The following is a 22,219-nucleotide window of genomic DNA, read 5'->3' on the forward strand; positions in this document are numbered from 1 at the left end:
GCAGGAAAAGTGTAATTATAAAAGCTTCTAGGCACACAGATAAAATTTGAACGCTAGATGGGGTCTCACTATGTTGTCCAGTCAGGTCTCCAACTCCTGGCCTCAAGCAATCCTTCTACCTCAGCCTCCCGAAGTGCTGAGATTACAGGCATGAGCCACTGTGTCCAGCCACTAAACCTTATTATAAGATTTTTTTATATTTAAAAAATCCACACAGAAGCAAAGTCAATTAAATTTTATTTCAACCAAGAATATAAAATAAATGCAATGTAATTTATTTTAGTTTTAACAGTCATTTCAAGAAGGAAGTCAGGTCAACTCAAAAGCAGGAAACCCTCGCTCCAAAGCAGTAGCTCGTCCTGCACTCCATGGAGCAGGCCTCGCTGGGGTGCAGCGGCTCTGAGCACAAACCTCGCAGTGGAGCACGAAAAGCTACAGTCATCTCTATAACCATATAAAGGGGGATGCGTGCAGAAAATGACTGAAAAAAGAGACAAGAACAGGTACACTTCACAAATAGGAATTATAGGAATATACAAACTAGGCAGTTTAGAAAGGATATACTACATAACATATATAAAAAGTACTTTAAATTGTTGTTAAAAAGGACACCTTCAGTCCAGATTTTGTGTAATACTTTTAGTGTCTACACAGACAAATCTTTAAAAAAATTAAATAGTATTAATTTACTAAATATTTAGGAGATAACAGTGCATTAAGGGTTTTTTTTTTTTCATATAATACATACATATCACCCCTTTGCAGTGATAGCATAGAAGAGTAAGTATGGCCTTAGGTACAACACGTTTTTTAAAAACCCTAAAACAATGAACTTTGTTATATTTGTGACTATTTTTGAGGATTATGGGGACCTAAACTGCTATGTTTTATACAAAATATTACTTGTACTTGAATCCTTCAAGCCTCTGTTGGTCTACCTGCCATTTCACTGCCTTTCTCTACTCCCTAGGAAGACATCATCATAGAGTTTTGGATTTGTAATTTCCATAGAATTCTTCCTTCATTGTATAGTTTCTGCTGCATAAATTTACTCAAAAGCACATCAAGTTGCATGTCTTATTTTCCAACTATTTTTTTCTTTTCTTTTACCTTTAGCAGAGAAAACAGCATCATTTTAGAGGCATAGAGAACAAGTAGCAGTTGCTTCACCAGGAATGAGGCAGCACACATAGGTAAATGTCATCCCTTTCCATTCTTAAGAGTCCATTATGTTCGTAAGAGCAAAAGAGTAGTGCAGAAGGTCAAAATTCTAAGTACTAAAGTTTCAAAACCACAGAGATATAAAAATATACATAATCCTTGGTCTTTGTATGTCACTGCATGATCTACTTCATCACAAGGATTGTTTCAGCCTCATAGTATCAGCCCTGCTGCCAAAGCTACCTTACCTTGAGCTCATCTGTCCTGCAACACTTGAATTCCTTTCACAAACACACACCTCCCCAGAAAGCTAACTGAAACTGGTTTGTAACACGAAGAGCAGAAAGCCTTCACTTGGATTCATTCCTTCCTGTCAATAACCCCTCCTAGTTTGGGTGTTCCCATAGGCTGAGGAATGCCCCTCCTGTACCCTTGGGGGACATAACAGTATCTAATAAATTTCAAAGAGAAATGCAGTCATTTGGGGACCACAAAGGTAAAGTTTGCCCTCAAAAAGCTTCAAAGGTCTCCTTAGAGGTCCCACGGTTTGAGGGCCCTTACGTGTGTTAAAAAGGCTTTGTTCCCAACCGGGTGCGGTGGCTCACACCTATAATCCCAGCACTTCGGGAGGCCAAGGCAGGCGGATGACCTGAGGTGAGGAGTTCAAGACCAGCCTGACCAATAGGGTGAAACCCCATCTCTACTAAGAATACAAAAATTAGCCAGACGTGGTGGTGCGTGCCTGTAGTCCCAGCTACTCGGGAGGCTGAGGCAGGAGAATCACTTGAACCTGGAAGGTGGAGGTTGGAGTGAGCCAAGATCGTGCCACTGTACTCCAGCTTGGGTGACAGAGCAACACTCCGTCTCAAATTAAAAAAAGGCTTTGTTCCCCTTTAAAGGAAAGAAAATGATCCAAAATTATTACTAAGGGTAAAGGGAATCAGTGGGTAGCACTAACCCTGAGGCAAGGAAAGAGCAGAAAAGAGCCAGTACCAGTGCAGGGATAGGAACTCAGTCATGTGTGGAATGGAGATTTCTGGCTATGTCCTAGAGGATATTGTATACTGGGAGCAACTGACGAAATCCCCTTACAGTTTACATTTCAGTTCTGCCAGCAAAAGTCATTATATACAAGGAAAACAGGGTAGTTCTGTGAATGTATAAGCGTAAGAACTATTTAACAATGCTGCTTATAAAGTATTAAGGGGCATAGTATTTTGGTTTACATATCTATCTGGGTTTGTCTTCTTTTATTAAAGGTAATCTCCTTGAGAGCAAGAACAGAGCTTCTATTTTCCTTGCAATTTCCTACGACCACTTAGGAGAGTATGTTCTGCCTACAAGGACCACCCAGTTGTTGTTAAAAGGCTGCTGTGAACATTTCAAAGATATGTCGATGCCTTTTGTGATATTGAATCACTGGCTTTCTCTAAGGTAGACTGACATAGAAACCCTTCCATAATATTATTTACAGAACAGATTTGGGGATAGTAACTACCCAAGTGGGTTTAGAAGTAAACAAAAAGACCTTCATATTATAAGACAGTTTCACTTGTAAGTCAATCACATGGCACAGACATCCCAGGAGGGCTTACTGTCACAGATCACAAGCTCCTTAAGGACAAGAAGTATGCCCTGTCCTCTGTGTTCTCTACCCAGCAGGGCACCAGGCACATGGTGAGGGTGCAATAAGCATCTGATGACCAACAGCTCTGGACAGTGAGGCTTTAGGGCACAGGATAAAACTGCATATAGGCAGCTACATTATGCAGAGGGCTGCTAATTTCTTATTTTAAAAAATGGAAGGGGTAAAACAGCAGGAGACTATCAGAAACTCCTTCCAATGGAGCATGTAACCTGCTTCATCTTCAGTCTTGATGAGTGTCACTATGCAGACTTCATTATTAGTGAGCATTATTATGCTGAGATCAGTAAGGTCCTGGCTGACTACAGTATCACATCAATAGTGCAAAATGTATACTGGCTTCTGTCTAATCTTATTTTACTTGTGTATGGACCCAGAGTATCATAACCAGGTAGATAAGTTCAGAAAGAATAGTTTTTAAAAATGCATGTAATTTGCATATACAATAATCAGCTATTTCTTCTAGCTCAAGAAAACATTTAAAACAAGGCTGGTGCTGCTAGTAGCCCATTCAGAAGAACACAAATTTCTTGTCCCTTATATTACAATGGGAGCTCTAAGTTTTTACATTTCCTTTTGACTCTGGGGAGTGAGGGGCTCCTTAAAGCAGCTAAGAAAGAACTCAGCCACTAATTCATAGATAATGGAAATGCAAATATTCACTTTGTCTAGTATAGTCTTATACTATCCGCCCATAGCTTTTAGGCACAGTTATTAAGTTTTCACCTAGGGGCAAAAGAAATCATTCAGTGCAATGAAAAAGATTCTTGATAGAATTAAGTTTCAGTAACAACAGCAAAATTATGCATACATAATACATACTTTAAACATGAATAAAACCTAAATTTTTAACATGCTTTAAAAATAGTCACTCTATATCTAATACAAATACGAATGGAGAACACTGCTCTTTATTTTAAAAGCAGATTAATTTTCAGGCTTCTACTTGAGTAACCTTGATTATGCAAGGAAGTTACTCACGCAGACCCAGATGTGAAGAAACCAATGGTTCTTTAGAGAAGCCGACTTTATGTACAATACACACTAAAAACTTTTCCTTCAAAGGGAAGTAACACGTCTTTTGATCAAAATTACTCCTTAAAGAAATCCTAGTGCAGTTGTTACTCTCTTCAGCGTTTTGGTGTGGGCCATCGAGACTGTATTTCATCAAAGCTCTTGAAATCCTTTTTAAGGTAGACTTAGCTACATGAAGGTTAAAATTGTAATTCTTAATTACTGAATGCTATTCAGAATAAGATGATGCTGGGAACTCAGTTCCATATGAATGATTCTATAAAAATTACCACACACTTCAGTTCTTCATGGCATAAAGCACATAACTGCAAAGATCTAGGCAGTTTTTGGTTGTAGGTTCCCTCTGTCCCACCGCTTGTCTTTTTATTAGACCTTCCCTGAAACTAGATAAATACGAATAGTAAAGTACTTTGGGACAGTAACAGTTTCTGTTTAAGACTTCCATGAGCAGAACAGTTATTGTCTGTGAAAACGTAGTGCTTTAAAAGGTGCATTTTTACCTGTGTTGCTAAATCAGTTCATGAAGTATAAAACTATACACCACTGGAATCCTGTTTCTAAAACATTAAAATCCATTAAAAGAGCTTTGAAAAGATAAACCATAGTGATTGCTACAGCATGAGAAAGGTGCACCAGGAAATCCTTCAAAGAAATGCTGAAGGTTACAGAAGTGCTGGGATTAGATCAGACACTTTATCAGAGAAGTCACAATGGAACACATGCAGGGAAGGGGTGCTGAGGAAACTTCACAAGAATCTTCTTTAAGTCAATAAAGAAGAGCTATCAGTCCTGCAAACTGCTCAGTATATAAGGTTTTCCTCCCACGTGTATGAGTTTTAAATGGCATCATAGTTTGCATTTTTTTGGTTCTTTTCAATGCAGACATATTGCTGGAGCCTGTGCTCTGGGCTGGGCTGGCCTGGCCCAACGGGAGCTGGTCAGTACCGGTGGGCCTGGTGAGATGGGTGGTACTGTGAGCTCTGCTGAGACGAGGAAGAGTAGCCAAGTGTGCTCTGGGACTGAGAGGATCCCTGAACGCTGCTTTGGTAATTCAGGCGAGAACTGGAGTGCTAGGAGAAGGAAACAGGAAAAGGGAATTTACTGATGGAGGAAGAGGATGACTCAAGATGCTCATCACAGTAGGATAGAGATATAAGCCGTTTTCATCATTAGGTTCCTGGTTCAGACACACATAGCTGACAGCTAACTTAAGTTGTTAACACATTTTGCTTATTTGAAATCACAGCCTGCCACCACTGTAACCACACATTCTGGCAGGCATGAAATTTGGCTAGATTTTTGTGGGAGATAAGCTACACTGGAAAGAAAGGAAAAGGGGAAATTTCAGTGGACCCATTTCTCTTTATTCCAATTCTGGGGTGTAACAATCCTTTGCATAACTGAGACGTGCAAACAAGAATAATCAATTTGGCATACTGAAATCAATAGTATTCATAATGTATACTGACATGCTATTATTTTTCCCATTATAAATAACAAAGCTGTGATTAAGAAATCATTATTTTAGAGCAAAGGGTTTTCAGAGGTAGAAGCTAGGGGTATCAGGAGTTCTACCTACGAGACAAAGTAAGGCAAGATTAGGTGGGGTGCGGCAGCAACATGTGGGTTTTATAAACTTCAGGTAACATTTAGAATAAAGCAATTTTCACATATGATTGTCTTCAAGAGAAGACAGAAAAATGCATTTCAATTCAATGTATTTTTATTACATTAAATGAAACCTTCATCTTCATAGTACCTAACGCAAATACAAAAAAAATGTGTAAAAGGAAAAATCATCTATAGAATAAGAACAGTATGTAAGAGACAAGCATAGCTGGAAGTAGTATCTTTGGCTATATTCAGAAGGCTGGTTTTTCTTGTAAGCAAAGTGGGAAAGATTATATGTAATAAAGCTATTACTTTTGAAACTTCCTTAGCAAAAATTAAACAGCAAAAAAATTATGACAGTGAAAGAGATCTGATTTAACCCACTCCATCTTGCCTTTAACCTCCAAACTGTTCTTGGTCATTGCTGGGCATGGGCCAAGTTAACTTTGGGAGAAATTTAGTTTATAGTTTAAATGACAATAGTCCATCCCAAAACTAAACTGCCTTTCTAAAACTACTAAAAGGCCACAAGTTTAGGATTATGAGAGAGGCCTGAATTCTGCTAAGATGTAGGTGCAGTTAAACAATTACCAGTCATTGTTCTGGAGGTCAATTGGCTACTCCCCAATTACTCCTGTAAATAACATCACTATTGTCAACCTTTTCAGAAGGCTTTTCAGACTTTTGCATTTCGGATGACTCCACCCAGACTGAGACTCATGACTCAACCAGTCCTGTGGCCCCCACCCAGAAGTGGACTCAGCACAGGAAGACCATTTTTCACACCCCTTTGATTGCATCCCCAACCAAGCAGCAGTAGTCATTCCCTAGACCCCTGCCCACCAAAGTATCTTTGAAAAATCCTAGCCTCCAAATTTTGAGGAGGCTGATAATAAAACTCTGATGTCCCATTTAGCTGGCCCTGTGTGTATTAAACTTTCTCTATTGAAATTCCTGTCTTGATAAATTGGCTCTATCTGGGCAGCAAGCAAGAAGAACCTGTCGGGCGGTTACACTTTGAGTTAAACATGTAAATTATCTTGAGGTGGCACTGGGGGTTTAGGAAAGAACAGATCAGCAAGGTCCTCCTGCTCAGTGCTCAAAGGCTGCCAAACTGGACTTGGAATATCTGGTCCAAGATAACAGGGCACTAAGGTAGTTTTGGTTAAAAACAACTCAGTTGTGGCTAGGCACAGTGGCTCACACCTGTAATCCCAGCACTTTGGGAGGCTGAGCTGGGCAGATCACCTGAGGTCAGGAGTTCAAGACCAGTCTGGCCAACATGGTGAAACCCCATCTCTACTAAAAATACAAAAATTAGCCAGGCATGGTGGTGGGTCCCTGTAGTTCTAGCTACTTGGGAGGCTGAGGCAGGAGAATCGCTTGAACCCAGGAGTCAGAAGTTGTAGTGAGTCAAGATTGGCGCCACTGCACTCTAGCCTGGGCGACAGAGGGAGACTCCATCTCAAAAAAAAACAAAACAAAACTCAGTTTTGCCCCTTCCTAAGTTGCACAACTGAATAGTTACATTGGTTACAGAAGTCTTTTAAAATTTCTAATTTTAATTACGTGTTTTATTTTGAAGTTTATTATGAAAAATGTTCTTTCAACTCATACATTATTTGGGGCAATTTTGCCATAAAGTATAATGTAAACATGTAAGAATCTAATGTGCTGTAACATAGCTTTTTTAATGACAAGGGGTTTTTTAGACAGAAAATAAGCCAATGTCCCGCTTTTCAAAGCGCTAATTGTACTTGCTTACAATACATTGATGAAGCAGCTCAAAAGCCTTGAAACTCTACTAATGGAACTGTTGGGGCACAGAAAACAATACCCCAAAATGAAGGCCTCAGGAGCAAAAGTTTTTCTCTGACCTTTTTGTGCCCTCTTGTCTCACAGTCCCATTCTCCCCAGAGCCAGCCATAGAAACTAGAATTCCCCTTCCCTAAGGCAAGCCATAGAAACCAGAACCCCACTTCCCCAACACCAGCTGTGAAACCTAAAAATATTACTCTAACTTCCCCCCACCTTTCTGTGTAAAAACTGGCCATAAAGAAATGATCTGGCATACCCTGTCTGACTGTAGGTCATGAGACTCCTGTCCCAGAGGGGGTCCTGCCCCACACCCAGAGGCAGGAATGCACGCTTAGAGAGACCAACAGGAACCTAGACAGGCCATGTTGGGTTTCCCCCTCAGTCTATTAGCATCAGATCATACCCCTTCTGTCCAATCATGTTTCTACATGGCTGTCCACACTTTGTTGACCCTAAACCATAAAAATGGACAATTTCTGGCCAGGCACAGTGGCTCACGCCTGTAGTCCCAACACTTTAGGAGGCCAAGGAAGGTGGATGACTTGAGGTCAGGAGTTTGAGACCAGCCTGACCAACATGGCGAAACCCTGTCTTTACTTAAAAAAATAATAATAATAAAAAAATTATTTATATATATATACACACACACACACACACACAAATTAGCCGGGAGTGGTGGTACATGCCTGTAGTCTCAGCTACTTGGGAGGCTGAGGCATGAGAATCACTTGAACCCAGGAGGTGGAGGTTGTAGTGAGCCAAGATCACGTCACCGCACTCCAGCCTGGGTGACACAGTGAGACTCTGTCTCAAAAAAAAAAAAAAAAAAAAAGACTACATGAAACACACTTTGAATTTCTGCTTAAAAACCTAGGACATCATTATATGCTCATTAACATTCTAAATCACACACTCACCAGCACCATGACAGTTCCAAGAACATCCATATTTGGCATAAAAATGGGTGGCACCACAGTTCCAAGAAATCTCCCCCTTTTTCCAGGAATTTTCATGAATATTCCACCCTTTGGTTAAAGAAACCCATAAAGATAGAAACCCAAACCAGACTGCATGACTCTCTATTCATTTATTTTTTTTCAGATGGAGTCTCACTCTGTCACCCAGGCTGGAGTGCAGTGGCGCGATCTCGGCTCACTGCACCTCTGCCTCCCAGGTTCAAGCAATTATCCTGCCTCAGCCTCCCAAGTAGTTGGGATTACAGGCTTGCACCACCACAACCAGCTAATTTTTATATTTTTAGTAGAGACGAGGTTTTGCCATGTTGGCCAGGATGGTCTTGAACTCCTGACCTCAGGTGATCCACCCGCCTCAGCCTCCCAAAGTGTTGGGATTACAGGCATGAACCACTGTCCCCAGCCAGATTCTCTCTTGCGTATACCCACACTCCCCTTTCTTGAGTTGTGTACTTTTCCCTCTGCAATAAATCTCCATACTTTTGCTATTTTTGACTCATCCTTTAATTCCTTCTCCCGATGGTGTTAGGAGCCTGGACACAGGGTGGGGTTGAGGTCCCACCAGCATCTGGGGACCTCCCTCAGCCCACTGGTATCAAAGTTGTATGCCTTTCTGTCCTGATAAGTAAGCAACAAGGAGGAAGGGGCTCCAGGTGGGGAAAAACAATGAACAATTGTTCTGAGACACTGCTAGTCACAAACAACTGGTGGGCACAATGACCTCATTTGGCACATAGCTCCCTCCTGCAAGACCCTGTAAAACTTCCTTCCAGCCCCTGCTCTTTGCAGACAGCCCCTCTTCTGCTATGCTGTCTGTTGCAACAACATGTTTTCATACATTCTGTAATAAATCTGCCTTTCTTTACCCAGAACTCTTAGTAAAAACCTTGACTGCCTTAGCTAGTTGCACCCATGACATTTTCTCCAATTAACCTGCCTTTTGTGAGTTGATTTTTCAGCGAACTTTCAGAGGGTGAAAGGAAAGTTTTTCCCTTGGCCCCTAGATGGTGTATGAGTTGCAAGTTCTGTGTAATGGGACACCTGACTGCCCCTCATGCCAGTCTCTCCAACTAAATAGCTGTATCTATTCATTTAATAGATATGTTGGAAGGTTTATTATTTTTTTCCACAGACATCGGGACTCAGCTATGAAAGGTTTATTTTTAAGTCAACAGAACAATATGGACATAGAAAAGCATTTCAAAGAATTTTTGAATTTGGGGAAAAAAAAGAAATACAGTAATCTGTCTATAATTGACTACAATTGGGTGACAAAGACTCTTTCCTTTGACAAAAACTGCAGTCAGGCTGCTCTCAGGCAGTCAAGGTTTTAACCAAGATGGTTTTGGGTAAAGAAAGGCAGGTTTATTACAGAAGGTATGAAAACATGTTGTTGCCTGGGGCAGCACAGTAGAGGAGGTGTTGTCTGCAAACAAACTGGAGGGAAGTTTTACAGGGTCGTGTTGGAGGGAGCTCTGTGAGTCTTCTGCTTGACTAGGCCTGACCTTGGGCTTTCCTCTGTCCTTGAAGAATCCTGTTAGAGCAAGAATCTTGCTAAGCTGGCTTGGCAAAAATCCCCCACCTTTAAGAGCTTATTACCCAGGCCTCCCTTCAGCCTAATACTATGCAGTCAGTTTAGCCAGAGACCTTTTATCCTGGATGTTTCCTCTTGGTAACTTTCCATCCACTGATCCCCACCCTGCTCTTTGGCTATACCTCTCCACTTGTCATGTGGGAGTCTGAATTGAGTCCAGTCTTCCTCCCCAACTGCCAGCCCCTGTTGCAGTGGTCCCTTTATGCACTAACATGGCCCCGCCTTGAATAAAGTCTGCCTTACCAACTTTAACAAGTGTTTAGGCAAATTATTATTATTTTTAACACAGGTTAATATAATTCAATCAGACACACAAAGATGAACCAGTATATAGTAAGCATTTGTTGCTCATATAATGGAGGGGAAACAGATTTTATAACAAAATTCAAATATGCTCATGCTACTACCCAGCTAGCAAGCTGTTTTTAGTAGATCAAACTGAAGCCTCAATTTGTTTAATTGGAACCAAGTGGAAGTATTATGTACTCTTCTGCTTGCAGGGATATTCTGAAGAGAAGTTTTTCAGAGAAGTAGTTGTGTGGAAACACATTAGTTTGTTGAGCTATTCAAAATGTGAAGGCAGTTTATGCAGCTATTTGTTATGTCTTTCTTGTTAAAGTTTCTCTTTATTGCAGTTCCTTATCAGTGAGTTTATGGTTCCTTTGCCAGAGGTTTTGTTTTCTATTATCTCTATCCTACGCACTCATCTGCAAGAGTTCCCGGAGGGACTGTGGTTCTAAACTTAAAACAAAACAAACAAAAAAACAAACAAACAAAAAACTTAAGTTTTCCCTTCTTCCTAGATGGTTTCTTAACTTGTTACTACCTTGAATAAAAATTTTTTTTTCAAAATTTCCTATGGTTATCACAATGGGTATTTTTACCTCTCTCCAAATACCAATCCTTAGACTTAGCTCCTTTAATTTCCTGAATTAGCACTGCAATTGGTGTTCTCTTTTTATCTGAATAACAAAAAGTATTTTCTAGTCTGAAAATTATTTCTAATGAGACTTAACAGTTATTTCGGAGAAGCCTCAGTCTTAGCCCCCTTCTCTTCTTTATCTATGTAGCTACTTCCTCCCAGAAAGAGCATATCTTTCTAAAGAATGCAATTAATTTTGTCCAAAGTAAGCCACCACTCCCCTTCCCTTTTCAACTGCGTATCTACGTATCTTTTTCTGATACACCAAAACTGCTAAGGCAGCTATAAGGGTAAAATGATGAAATTTTCTTTAAGGATGGGGGCACTGGCCTCCCTACCTTCCTCTCCTCAGGGTGTCAGGATAAACAAGTCAGAATACGAGATATCTTACAATTACATGAAATATGATGAAAATCTTCCTCTTCATAGAATGCCCTAGAAACAGGATTGCACAGTCAAATGTAAGAGTTAAGTGTTACTTAACTCTAAAAGGATCTAGGATAAATCTTTTCCCCACTTCATAAAGCATATGAACATTAGACATTCAGGGAGTACCTGATAATCCGAGGGCATCACAGGTCCACCTGAGTTTGCGCCTGAAGGCCCTAGCCGTGGCTTCTTGTTTGGAGGCACCTGGTTCAGGCTGGAGTCCTGGCTGTGCTGCAACCCTGCTCCGGTGCCCCCGACCCCGGCCCCAGCCCCACCTGCGGTCCCGTTGGTCTGGGTGCTGTTCTGCTGCGGTGGGGGTGCCTGTGGAGGGGCTGCTGCCTGCTGTGGAGGGGCTGTGGGCTGCTGATGCTGGTTCTGCTGCTGTTGCTGATTCTTTTAAGGGGAAAAAAGCAAGCTTGGTATGAAACCAAATTAACAGGAGCTTTCTTTAATTATTTGATATGCACATGTGGCTGCTGACCAACCTGGGGGAGCAATCTATGTGGGACACTAGAGTGATGGGGAGGACTGGAGAATGGAGCAGCCAGGGAACACAGTGTTCCCAAAGGGCAAGGCGCTGAGCCCCAAACAGGACTCTTTCCCTGAAGTTCATTTAGACTGCACAGTGATCCTCCAAATCAGTCACAGACATCTCACTGAAGGCCACAGGCACATTAGAAATACATTTCTTATAGCTCATTAAAACAGCTAGAAGAAATCTTTTCAATCATGATTCTGGAAAGGCAGAGCGGTCTGGAGAGTGAGCCAATATATCCAGTTAAGAGGAAAGAACAGAGTGATGCTAGCAAAAGCCAGCCGGCATAAAGGGGTGGTAGTGACACCAAACAAACAGAAAGAGCAAGAAGTGGGAATCCGGGAGTAGAACTGGCTGCAACACACACCGGAAGCTCAGGTATCTGTGAGCTGGTTATACTTCAAACTTTAAGCTACCTTTACAATCCCCAAACTTCCACAGAAAATAAGATACATTCAAATTTAATTAAATATTAGAAAAGGTGGTTAAATGTATAGGAATTATGGAACGATACCTAAACTATCTTTTTGCCTCCCTTGCTCTTTGGAAGTGAAAGTATACCATGCAGTTTATACCTTGTCACCTTTTTCTTCAGGATCATCTTCATTAAGGAATTCTCGTTTGGGGTATGGAATCTGGCAGCCGGCAAATACACTAAAAATCATTAAAAAGAAAAAACATATCATGATCTAAAATCTGTAATATCATTACCTTGTTAATTTAAAATTCCAATTTGTTTTTCTTCACTTATTTCCTACTCTTCATCTGCGGCTAGTGTTCAAATCTTGACTGCTGCTAGCTAGTTGACATATAGGACACAGAAGTTTCTCTATACTAACTTCATTAGCGCCAAAAATAATTTGTATTTGCCTTAACAAGAAAAACTGCACCTCTTATAGATGAAAACACAAAGTCTATACTTGGGGTTAAGAAGGATGAAGGAGTAGAGAGGTTTTGTAGTGCAGTGGACATGCTCTGAAAGACAGATTAACTTCTGTTGCCTACTGGTTTGGCTGAATTTCTGATCTGGCCAATTGGTCTGTAAAGGTCTTATCTGTTATCAGCTTTAGTTTTCATCTGTAAAACTGACAAATGGTCGTTCCTAAAATACTTGTTTTCATTCATCCCTCTCTACAGCTTTGCCTGTTTCAAAATGTGGAAGCTTGCTCTTGAGCAGTCTTTAGGTGGTATCACTGAAAAAGTTAAATACTTCAGTAGCAAGTGCTTCCCTTGCTTTCAACCACCATGCGGCCTCCTCAGCCTGGAGCAAAGGACACAGAAAAGACGGGATACATACTCTAATGTTGGCAAAGGGTCCTCCTGAAAATAGGGATCCTGCAGAGCTTGCTCCGAGGTAATTCTCTTGGTTGGATCCATGGTCAGGAGTTTCTGAAGCTAGAGTGACACACAGGAAATGTACAGCACATGAAAAGGTTATTTACAAGTCAACACCTTGTCTTTTGTATTACTGTGTAACAGGATTAATATAAAATACATTTTGTGTAGCTCACTGCAGATTATGCATACTACATACTTTTATGTGAAATTGGCAGAAATCATCAGCATTAAAGCCCTTATAAAGTTCATTTTCTGCTGATAAATCATTTAAAGTGAAGGCTGAAAGACAGGGTGACATCTCAACAAAAAAATACTTAATTTTACCCCAGCATCCACTAATTTCTTTTGTTTCTAAAGAGGAGGAATAGCTGAGTAAATAGAAGGCGAGATTTGTGCTGAGAATCAGATTTTAGTCTGGGAGAGAAGCACCTACCAAGAGGAACACTTTGCTGTCAGGCTTGACCTTGTGTTTCTCCATGTACTTTATGAGGCTACTGTTGGCATACCTGCAAGGACACGCACAGTCACACATCACTGGGAACACTCATCCAATTGATATTTTTTAATGATAAGCTCCAAGATTGGCTTTCCTATAAGGTATGTGTTTAAGTCATTGTTTTTTCTGAATAAGAAGGAACACATTACCAAATATTAGCAAATGTGTGAAGAAATAGGAACTGTCACACACAACATGAGAGTTTATACTGTTACAATTCCTTTGGAAAACAGTTATGCATTAACCATTAGTGTTGAAAATGTGTATAGCTTATGACCTAGCAACTCCATTTCTAGGCACATACCTGAGTCAAAGAGATGATTTTGTACATGTATATCAGGATACAGGGATAAAAATGTTCTTAGCAGCCTTTTAGTAATGACCAATATATATATATACATATATATACACACACATATATATACATATATATATACACACGTATATATACACACACACATATATACACATATATATACACACACATATATACACATATATATACACATATATATACGTATATACATATATACGTATATATATGTGTGTGTGTATATATATACACGTGTATATATATATATGTGTGTGTATATATATATACACGTGTATATATATAGAGAGAGACAATCCAAATGTCCATCAACTGAAAAATGGGTACATTTTTATACATTCACAGAATGGAATGTTATACAACAGTAAAAATGAATATGCAAGGTTCAGTGAGGAGAAAAAGCAAGTTGCAGAAGAAAATACATAATATGTTACCATTTATAAAAAGTTGAAAGACAATAAACTGAACAATAACTTTTAGAGGTACATAAACATGTGGACTAGAACTATAATAAAAACTGTGGGGATGATAAACCCAAATGCAGAACACTCAGAGTCTACCCTCTGGGAGGGATGTGGATAGGGAGGTGGGGCACACAGGGTACTTTAGTAATCTTAGTGATGTTCTAATTCCTAGGTTCAGAGGTGAGCAAAGGGGTATTCATTTTATTATTCTAAATATACTAGATATTTTTTCATTATATATTCTTTCCGACATATGAAATATTTCAAATTAAAAGGTCTAAAAATAGGTAATATATGTTCATAATAAAAAGAATTACAGAATATAGAAAGTATAAGGAAGAAAATTAAAATCACTCACAATCAAGCCACTCAGTGACAAAAAAACCACTGACAAAATTTTTATAATGTCCCTTTGGTGTTTTGCGTGTGTGTGGCATATACATATATGGTATAAACACAGGAATTTTTGCTTTGTTTTTATAAAATTGGAATTCTACTAAAAAATTGTCTTAGCTTTTTATTTAATATTGTTCCATAAACATTTTCTCTTGTCAAATAATCTTCAAACTTATTATTTTGAGTGGCTGCCTATCTCCTACTGGTACGGGTATTACTTGTTTCATAATAGCTGTGGCATACAAGTCCTTGTAGCTAAATCTGATGTGCATGGCAGGAAGCCAATACTGCCTAGCAGGTGAGACTCAGAGACCCCTACTAGAACCTGATTGTCATTCACCAATTGTGTGATCTTGGGCAAGTTAGTTAACCTCTAAGAAAGCCTTAGGTTCTGAATCTGAAAAGTGGAAATTATAATTATGCCTACCCTATAGATTTGCTAGGAAGATCATATGAAAAAATGTAGGTAAAGGGTTTAGCACCACCCTGGTATATAATAAGTACTCATCTATTTGTGGCAGCTCTGATTACTTCCACAGGATAAATTCCAGGAATTATCAGGTCAAAGGGCATGCATATTTTAAAGCCTTTTTTAGGTGCTCTAGAATCTTGCTACACAAATGTAGCTTTTACCAGCAACCTGAGCATCACCTGAGAGCCTGCATTAGAAATGAAGGTTCTCAGTCCTCACCCCTGATTCTGACTCAGAATCTACATTTTTAACAAGGTCTCCAGGTGATTTGTAGGTACACTGAAGTTTGAGAAGTACTCATCCTCACCAGTAGCATATGAGTAATAATTTTTTTTTTAATAAAAATAGAGATAGGGTCTAACTATGTTGCCCAGGCTAGTCTCAAACTCCTGGGCTCAAGAGATCTTCCCACCTCAGCCTCCCAAAGTGTGAGGATTACAGGCGTGAGTGAGCCACTGTGCCTGGCCAGAATGTCCATTTTATTGTACCCTTGCCAACAAGGGTACAATAAAATGTTAAATGAAAATAACTAGTTTGGTTTTGAATGTTTGAAGAATTTATAGAACATTCAGGTTGGGATTCCATAAGGCAATTAGATAAATGATTTTGAAACTTGGAAAAGTGAACTGAGTAAGATACATATTGGGAGTTATCCACATAATTGATGGTAAATTGTGGCCATCAAAATCATAGAGTCTGACTGGGAAAATACCTAGAGTGAGAAAAGAGCCCAGGATAGAACCTTGATACCAGCACTGTCCTTAAGAGATGGATACAGGCAAAGGACTCCACCAAGGACTGTGAGAAAAAGGGGTTAGAAATGATCAATGCCATTCTCTATTTCTCTTTATGATGTCTGCTTTTGTTCCTATAAGCCATCCTGTCCTGAAATTTTCCTGGTAAGTTGCCCATAGAGAAGCTCTTCCACAATTTTCGGTAAGTGTGCATATTTATAACAAACACCTCACACGCCATCACCCTTAATCTCATTTCTGCTCAAAGTAAATGCCTTCATCAGTTTGTTTTACTCATATTCCAGGCCACGTGTTCTTCCTTCTGCCAGCCTTCCAGGTTTCCTAGTCCAGCATGTCAGTCACCAGTCATTACTCAGATAAAGATAAAACCACAACTGTGGCCTAGAACTGAGAACTTTATTCATGCTAAAACATAGCAGATATAAACTACCTACTGACCCTTAAATTCTGAAAAGTTTTTAATACTGCAGCCTAAACCTGAACTATATATGTTAACAGTATCTGGAATATCTTCTTTAAATCACAGGCATAATTAATATGCTAAAATCTCAGTTTCCAGTTTAAATAACAATCTACATCTGTTTTTTAAAAAGATTAATTTAACTATTCTCATTGAAATTACTACCTATAATTAATGTACACTATGGTTTGAATGTTTATGTCCCCTCCAAAATTCATGTTGAAACTTAATTCTCAATGCAACAGTATTAGAAGATAAGGCCTTCCAGAATTGAGGGCTTTGCTTTGAGGAGTGGGATTAATGCCTTGTAAAAGAGGCATCACACAGCATCTGCCCCTTTTTGCCCTTCTACCTATGTGAGGACACAGCAACAAGGTGCCACCCTGGAAGCAGAAAGCAACCTTCATGGGATTCCAAACATGCCAGTGCCTTGACCTTGGACTTTCCAGCCTCAAGGACTGGGAGAAAACAAATTCCTGTTGTTTATAAATTACCCAGTCTAAGGTATTTTTTTATAGCAGCACAAAAAGACTAAGACTGTGTGGAATTACTTACGTTGTTCTTCTAAAGTCTTTTTGAAGTGTGGGATATTCTGGCATCTTTCTAATATCTTCCCAGTCTTTATCTTACAAAAAAATTAAATATTGTTATAGAAAATAATGTGTTAATTTAAAATCTCCTAATTATGTTAGTTTATAAATATACATTAAAATATGCTTTTGAGAAGACATGATTTTGAAATATGACTCAAAATATGACTTTAAAAAGGAAAATAAATTACCTGCAGGAAACCCCATGACACTAAATATCCGATCCAGTTGATCATGATGAAAGGGATTGCTTGTTTTTATATCTTCCTGACGACAGTGAAAAATAGGTTCCGAAGTCAACAATTCAGCAAATATACAACCTATTGCCCATATATCTGGGAAGGAAGAAACATAAGTTTTTGTATATATTTCCTTGGTTATAATTCCTAGATATAATCCCAGCCTACTTATAAAAATACTTTTCAGTAAATCAATATACAAAGTACAATAAGTGCATTAAGAAAACATTATTGTACTTTGTATTTTGACATATGTGTGGGTATGTGTGTATATATAGGTATGTATATATATGTGTGTGTATGTGTATATATATATACATGACATGAAATAGCTATATCATCATGTAACAAATTGAAAGCCAAGTAATAAAAAACATTTACTTGTAAATTTTCTGATGACAATAAATGGGGACAGTCAATTTAGCAAGCAACAAATTCTTTAGATTTAGGCAAAGGTCTTTCTAACCACTATTTTTGTTGTTGTTTTTAGGGTCTCTGTCACCCAGGCTGGAGTACAGTGGTGTAACCATGGCTCCCTGAAGCCTTGACCTCCTGGGCTCAAGCAATCCTCCTGCCTCAGCCTCCAGAGTAGTTCAGACTATGAGTGTGTGCTACTTGTACCTGGCTAATTTTTTTAAAAATTGTTTTGTAGACACAAGGTCTTACCATGTCTAACCACTGTTAATAATTTAATCATTAAAGTATTCAATTGATAATCTAATACCAGGCGTAATACACAGATCTGATATACTGAAACAATATCATCATCAGACATGGTGATGTAATTCTTTTAAAGCCATTCAATGTATAATGATAGAGTAGAATTTATAAGTTTTGAGTCTAGACAGACAGTATAGACCATATAAAAGAATTGGGGAGGCTGGGTGCAGTGGTTCATGCCTGTATTCCAAGTACTTTGGGAGGCTGAGGTGGGCGGATCACTTGAGGTCAGGAGTTCGAGACTATCCTGACCAACATGGTGAAACCCTGTCTCTATTAAAAATACAAAAAATTAGCCGGGTGTGGTGGCACACGCCTGTAGTCCCAGCTACTGAGGAGGCAGATGCAGAAGAATCTCTTGAACCCAGGGGGCAGAGGTTGCAGTGAGCCAAGATCACGCCACCGTACTCCAGCCTGAGCGACAGAGTGAAACACCATCTTGGAAAAAACAAACAAAAAACTATGGTATAGCATAAAAAAAGTACTGTGTTTAGTAGCCTATTAAACATGTGAATCACATTCTGCAATAAGCTAAACAAGGAAAAAGGTTAATTACACTATTCCTTCCTCATCTAAGTTTTTGCCCTCCAGTTTCAGTTACCTGCAGTCAACCACTGCAGTTCGAAAATATTAAATGGAAAATTCCAGAATAAACAATTTATAAGTTTTAAACTGTGTACCATTCTGAGCAGTGTGATGAAATCTCATGCTATGCTCTCCATCTTCCTGGGATGTGAATCATCCCTCTGTTCATCCACACTGTATACTCACTACCCACTGGTTAGTCACTTAGTGGTCGTCTGGGTTATCAGATCAAAAAAACATATACAGGGTTCAGTGCTATCTGCAATTTCAGGCATCCCCTGGGGGGGGGTCTTGGGACATATTCCTAGCAGGTAAGTGGGGACTACTGTATATCCATTAGCTAGAAGACGCATCAGAATGCTCTCTCCTAAAACAAATTGCCAAATGGAAAAATCCATACAGTAATGCCTTACTTATTTGACCACATTCAGGTACAGTTTCCTTCCACATAATTTAGCCTTCTGGATAATGGAAACATATTCCTTCGACAACCATTTTTTAATTACACCATTGCCTGCCACCATAAAAGGCTATAAAAAATGTAATCCTCCTTAATGATGCAGCAAGGTCATCATCATCATGAACATCCATCACTACAGAGTAGAGTAATAATACTGCTCAGCATCCATTTCTGAATTCTTTTCTCTCTCCCATGTCATACTGGTTGTCACTCTTCCCCCGATATGGCTGCCTCTGATGGTCCCATCTCTCTTCCTCATTACCACCTCTACTATGCAGTACACCAGGACTACTACTGCATGTGCCTGGTCATGCCAAGTCCTGGTTTGTCCTCCATTCAAAGGACAAGAGCCAGGGTCTTAAGTTCCCAGTGAACTGCTAACATAAGAAACCTCAGATAGCAGGTGGCAGTAAATTCAAAGGTTTTCTGCCTCATATTAGCCTATAATTTCAAAAGGCCATCTGGCTCCTGCACCATCTGTAGCTACTTCTCAGGTTTCTTTCCTCTATCAATGATTTGTTCTCCTGACACACCCATAAACACACCTGCCCCAACACTGCTTGTCACCATCACTGCCACTCCCCTCCCCAACTGTCACTCCACAAACCTCCACTGATATCAAATGCCTCCCGGGTTCAAGGGGTTCTCTCACCTCAGCCTCCTGTGTAGCTGGGATTATAGGCACACACCACCATGCCTGGCTAATTTTTGTATTTTTGGTAGAGACGGGGATTCACCATGTTGGCCAGGCTGGTCTTAACTCCTGACCTCAAGTGATCCACCTGCCTTGGCCTCCCAAAGTGCTGGGATTACAGGCATGAGGCACCTTGCCCGGCCCTAAGTACTCATTTCTAACATGGACCATGTATGGAGAAGAGTACGAAAAAGTGAATAAGTATGTACTTATAAATGTCTGCTATTAACATATTTGAAGCCCTAAGATAACTGATTTGGGGATTATTTTTTCTTTCTGTCTTAACTTTCTCCTACCTTCTATCCAGAATGGATAATTGGGAATTGACTAAAATTAGAAATTAGTGATTATGTTTTTATCTTTAAGCGGTAAATTTCATTTACCAAGCAAGTGAGTTGCAAGCTGGTTAAAATTCAATTTCATTTTTCCTTACCCTGAGGAAATAAGAAGTATAATTGGTTTTCAATTCATATCCGATTTCATTTATTTTTTAAAAAGCATCTATTTTCATTTCAACAAGAGAAAAGTAAATCAGAAAATATTCATAAAACTGTGCTTCTCAAAGTGTGGGCTCTCAAAGTATATGGGTCCCGCACAACAGAATCACCTACCTAAGGGCATGGACCCGCTGTGTTAGCTTCTCTGAGAGTGGGACAGACATTGGTGGGAAGTCATTTAGTTTAACAGAAGGTTTTGACTGAATGTGCCTTTTCCTAAAGGAAATCTCCCTTCTAGATCTAGACTGTCCTAGTGTTTGGATTAAGTCTAAGGTATATGGATTTCTACGGAGATTGCATCCTCTTCTCCCTTCCTCGTGTCCTGGGTTATCTGTCATTAACCTGTTCTAAGGCATCACCTTTTACTTTCAACTAACATTCTTCCCTTCCCTGGCTTACTTTCAGTCTCTTCCTATCCTCTGGTTCCTTCTGAGGTTGTCTAAGGGATATGACTGTTTTCAATAGTGGGTAAGGAGAGACCTAAATGACAGAAAAAACAAACTTATGATTCTAAAAGTCTCAAAAATACAGCTCCATAGTAGAAGTCACTGGTTGGAATGTATACAGGCAGGATCACAGGGCCACTCCATCCCTTCCACTTGCTGTCTGTAGTTCTTCCCTCACCTTTTGCAGACGGCTGCCACTGTCCACTGATGACAGCCTGGCCTTGGTAGCCTCTGATCTGCTGCCTTACCAGAGGCCCAGCTGCACAGGTAAGGGTTTTATGTCACTCTCACATTCCTCTACTGTCAAACACATACCAGTTTACTCAGAGGCTTTTTCACTAATTTAACAAAACTATTCAGCAGTATTTATCAATAATTTACAATACTGCAGCACTGTGCTAGAGTCTGTGTCTCTGGACAAAATCTAAATGTGTTCTGGTGTCTGAGTTTTGCAGAAATCAGACGTCTTGATGAATGAGGACTTACTATATTTTAATTTTTGTGTTCTTTTTTAACCCATGAGTAGGCTAATTATCAGTCTAATCTTTCCAAGTGTGAGAGTCTCCTTTGTAGCTCTTTGGGTATCACCAGGTTTTTCATAAGCTTGTTTAGCAGAGAAAGGATTGTGTTTGTCTATTTTTAATAATTTTATACTTGCAGTGCCTTTATTAAATAGAATTCAACAAAAGCAGCTAAAGGTAGCCAAAACTGATATGAGACTAATGCCAGTAAACAGAAAATTCAATAAAAGGAAAATTTAAAGAAATAGGAAATTTGGATACCTTGTAGAACTAGCCCTTCTAACAGCTACAATGTACTCTCCCCTACTCTCTCCTTTTCCTTCCTTTAAAGAAATCTCCAGGTTTGAGGAGGGCCAGCTCCTACTGACTCCCTCCATTCACAGCTGGGCCGTGTGAGGATACTGCAGTCACCAGGTAGCAAATCTCTGAAGCCACTGTTCTGAGGCAGACTTTAAATTTTACACAGTGTGTTTATAACAGATTTTCTCACTCAGTTTTTTTTAACTTGATGAGATGGCAAGAGGCTGAGCACAGCTAATCTACCCAGACTCTATTTCCTACCTTAATGGAGAAACTGCCATTCTCATAACTGTAATGGCAAGAGAGAAAGATTAGTTATATTGCTTCTTGCTTAGGAAACAATGTGACTAACTTTTCCCCAAATAGAAGGAGTTCTTTCCAATAATGCACTACTCCTGTTTTTGTTTTTCATTTTGTGAAGAAAACAATTCTCAACTTCTCTCCAGTTCTTCTGATCAACAGCTACTAAGTACAAAATAAAATGTGCATGTTATTGTTTCCGTAGCAACTCAAGAGGATCAGATACTGATACCTCTATTCTCTGAAAGAAAATGTTTTCTTCTTTTAAAATAATGATATTCTCCTATACAGTTAAGAATCTAAATCTACCAGAAATCTAGGAATACAGAAGACAATAGGACTTTTACAAAAATGTATAAAATGGTTTTTATCAAGTAGCTTTATTATTATACCATTTTATATTTATGATCGTTAGATGACAAGATAGTAAA

General features: G+C 39.4%; 1 protein-coding gene across 24 annotated transcripts in view; it reads right to left on the reverse strand.

Annotated features, from left to right (window-relative positions):
• Positions 1-220: 220 nt before the first annotated feature.
• CDK19 (cyclin dependent kinase 19) overlaps positions 221-22,219 on the reverse strand; it is a 205,404-nt gene continuing 183,405 nt past the window's right edge. For all 24 annotated transcript variants that reach the window (XM_016956150.3, XM_063812625.1, XM_016956149.3 and 21 more), the window contains 7 exons: positions 17,218-17,361; positions 16,992-17,061; positions 13,496-13,568; positions 13,022-13,119; positions 12,300-12,378; positions 11,316-11,582; positions 221-4,911 (listed from right to left, as the gene is read on the reverse strand). In XM_016956150.3, coding sequence (XP_016811639.2) covers positions 4,780-4,911; positions 11,316-11,582; positions 12,300-12,378; positions 13,022-13,119; positions 13,496-13,568; positions 16,992-17,061; positions 17,218-17,361 — 863 coding nt within the window. In that variant the 3' untranslated portion in view covers positions 221-4,779. The remainder of the gene's footprint in view (positions 4,912-11,315; positions 11,583-12,299; positions 12,379-13,021; positions 13,120-13,495; positions 13,569-16,991; positions 17,062-17,217; positions 17,362-22,219) is intronic.

The sequence above is a fragment of the Pan troglodytes genome, chromosome 5 (genome assembly GCF_028858775.2).
Source record: "Pan troglodytes isolate AG18354 chromosome 5, NHGRI_mPanTro3-v2.0_pri, whole genome shotgun sequence".
NCBI lineage: Eukaryota > Metazoa > Chordata > Mammalia > Primates > Hominidae > Pan > Pan troglodytes.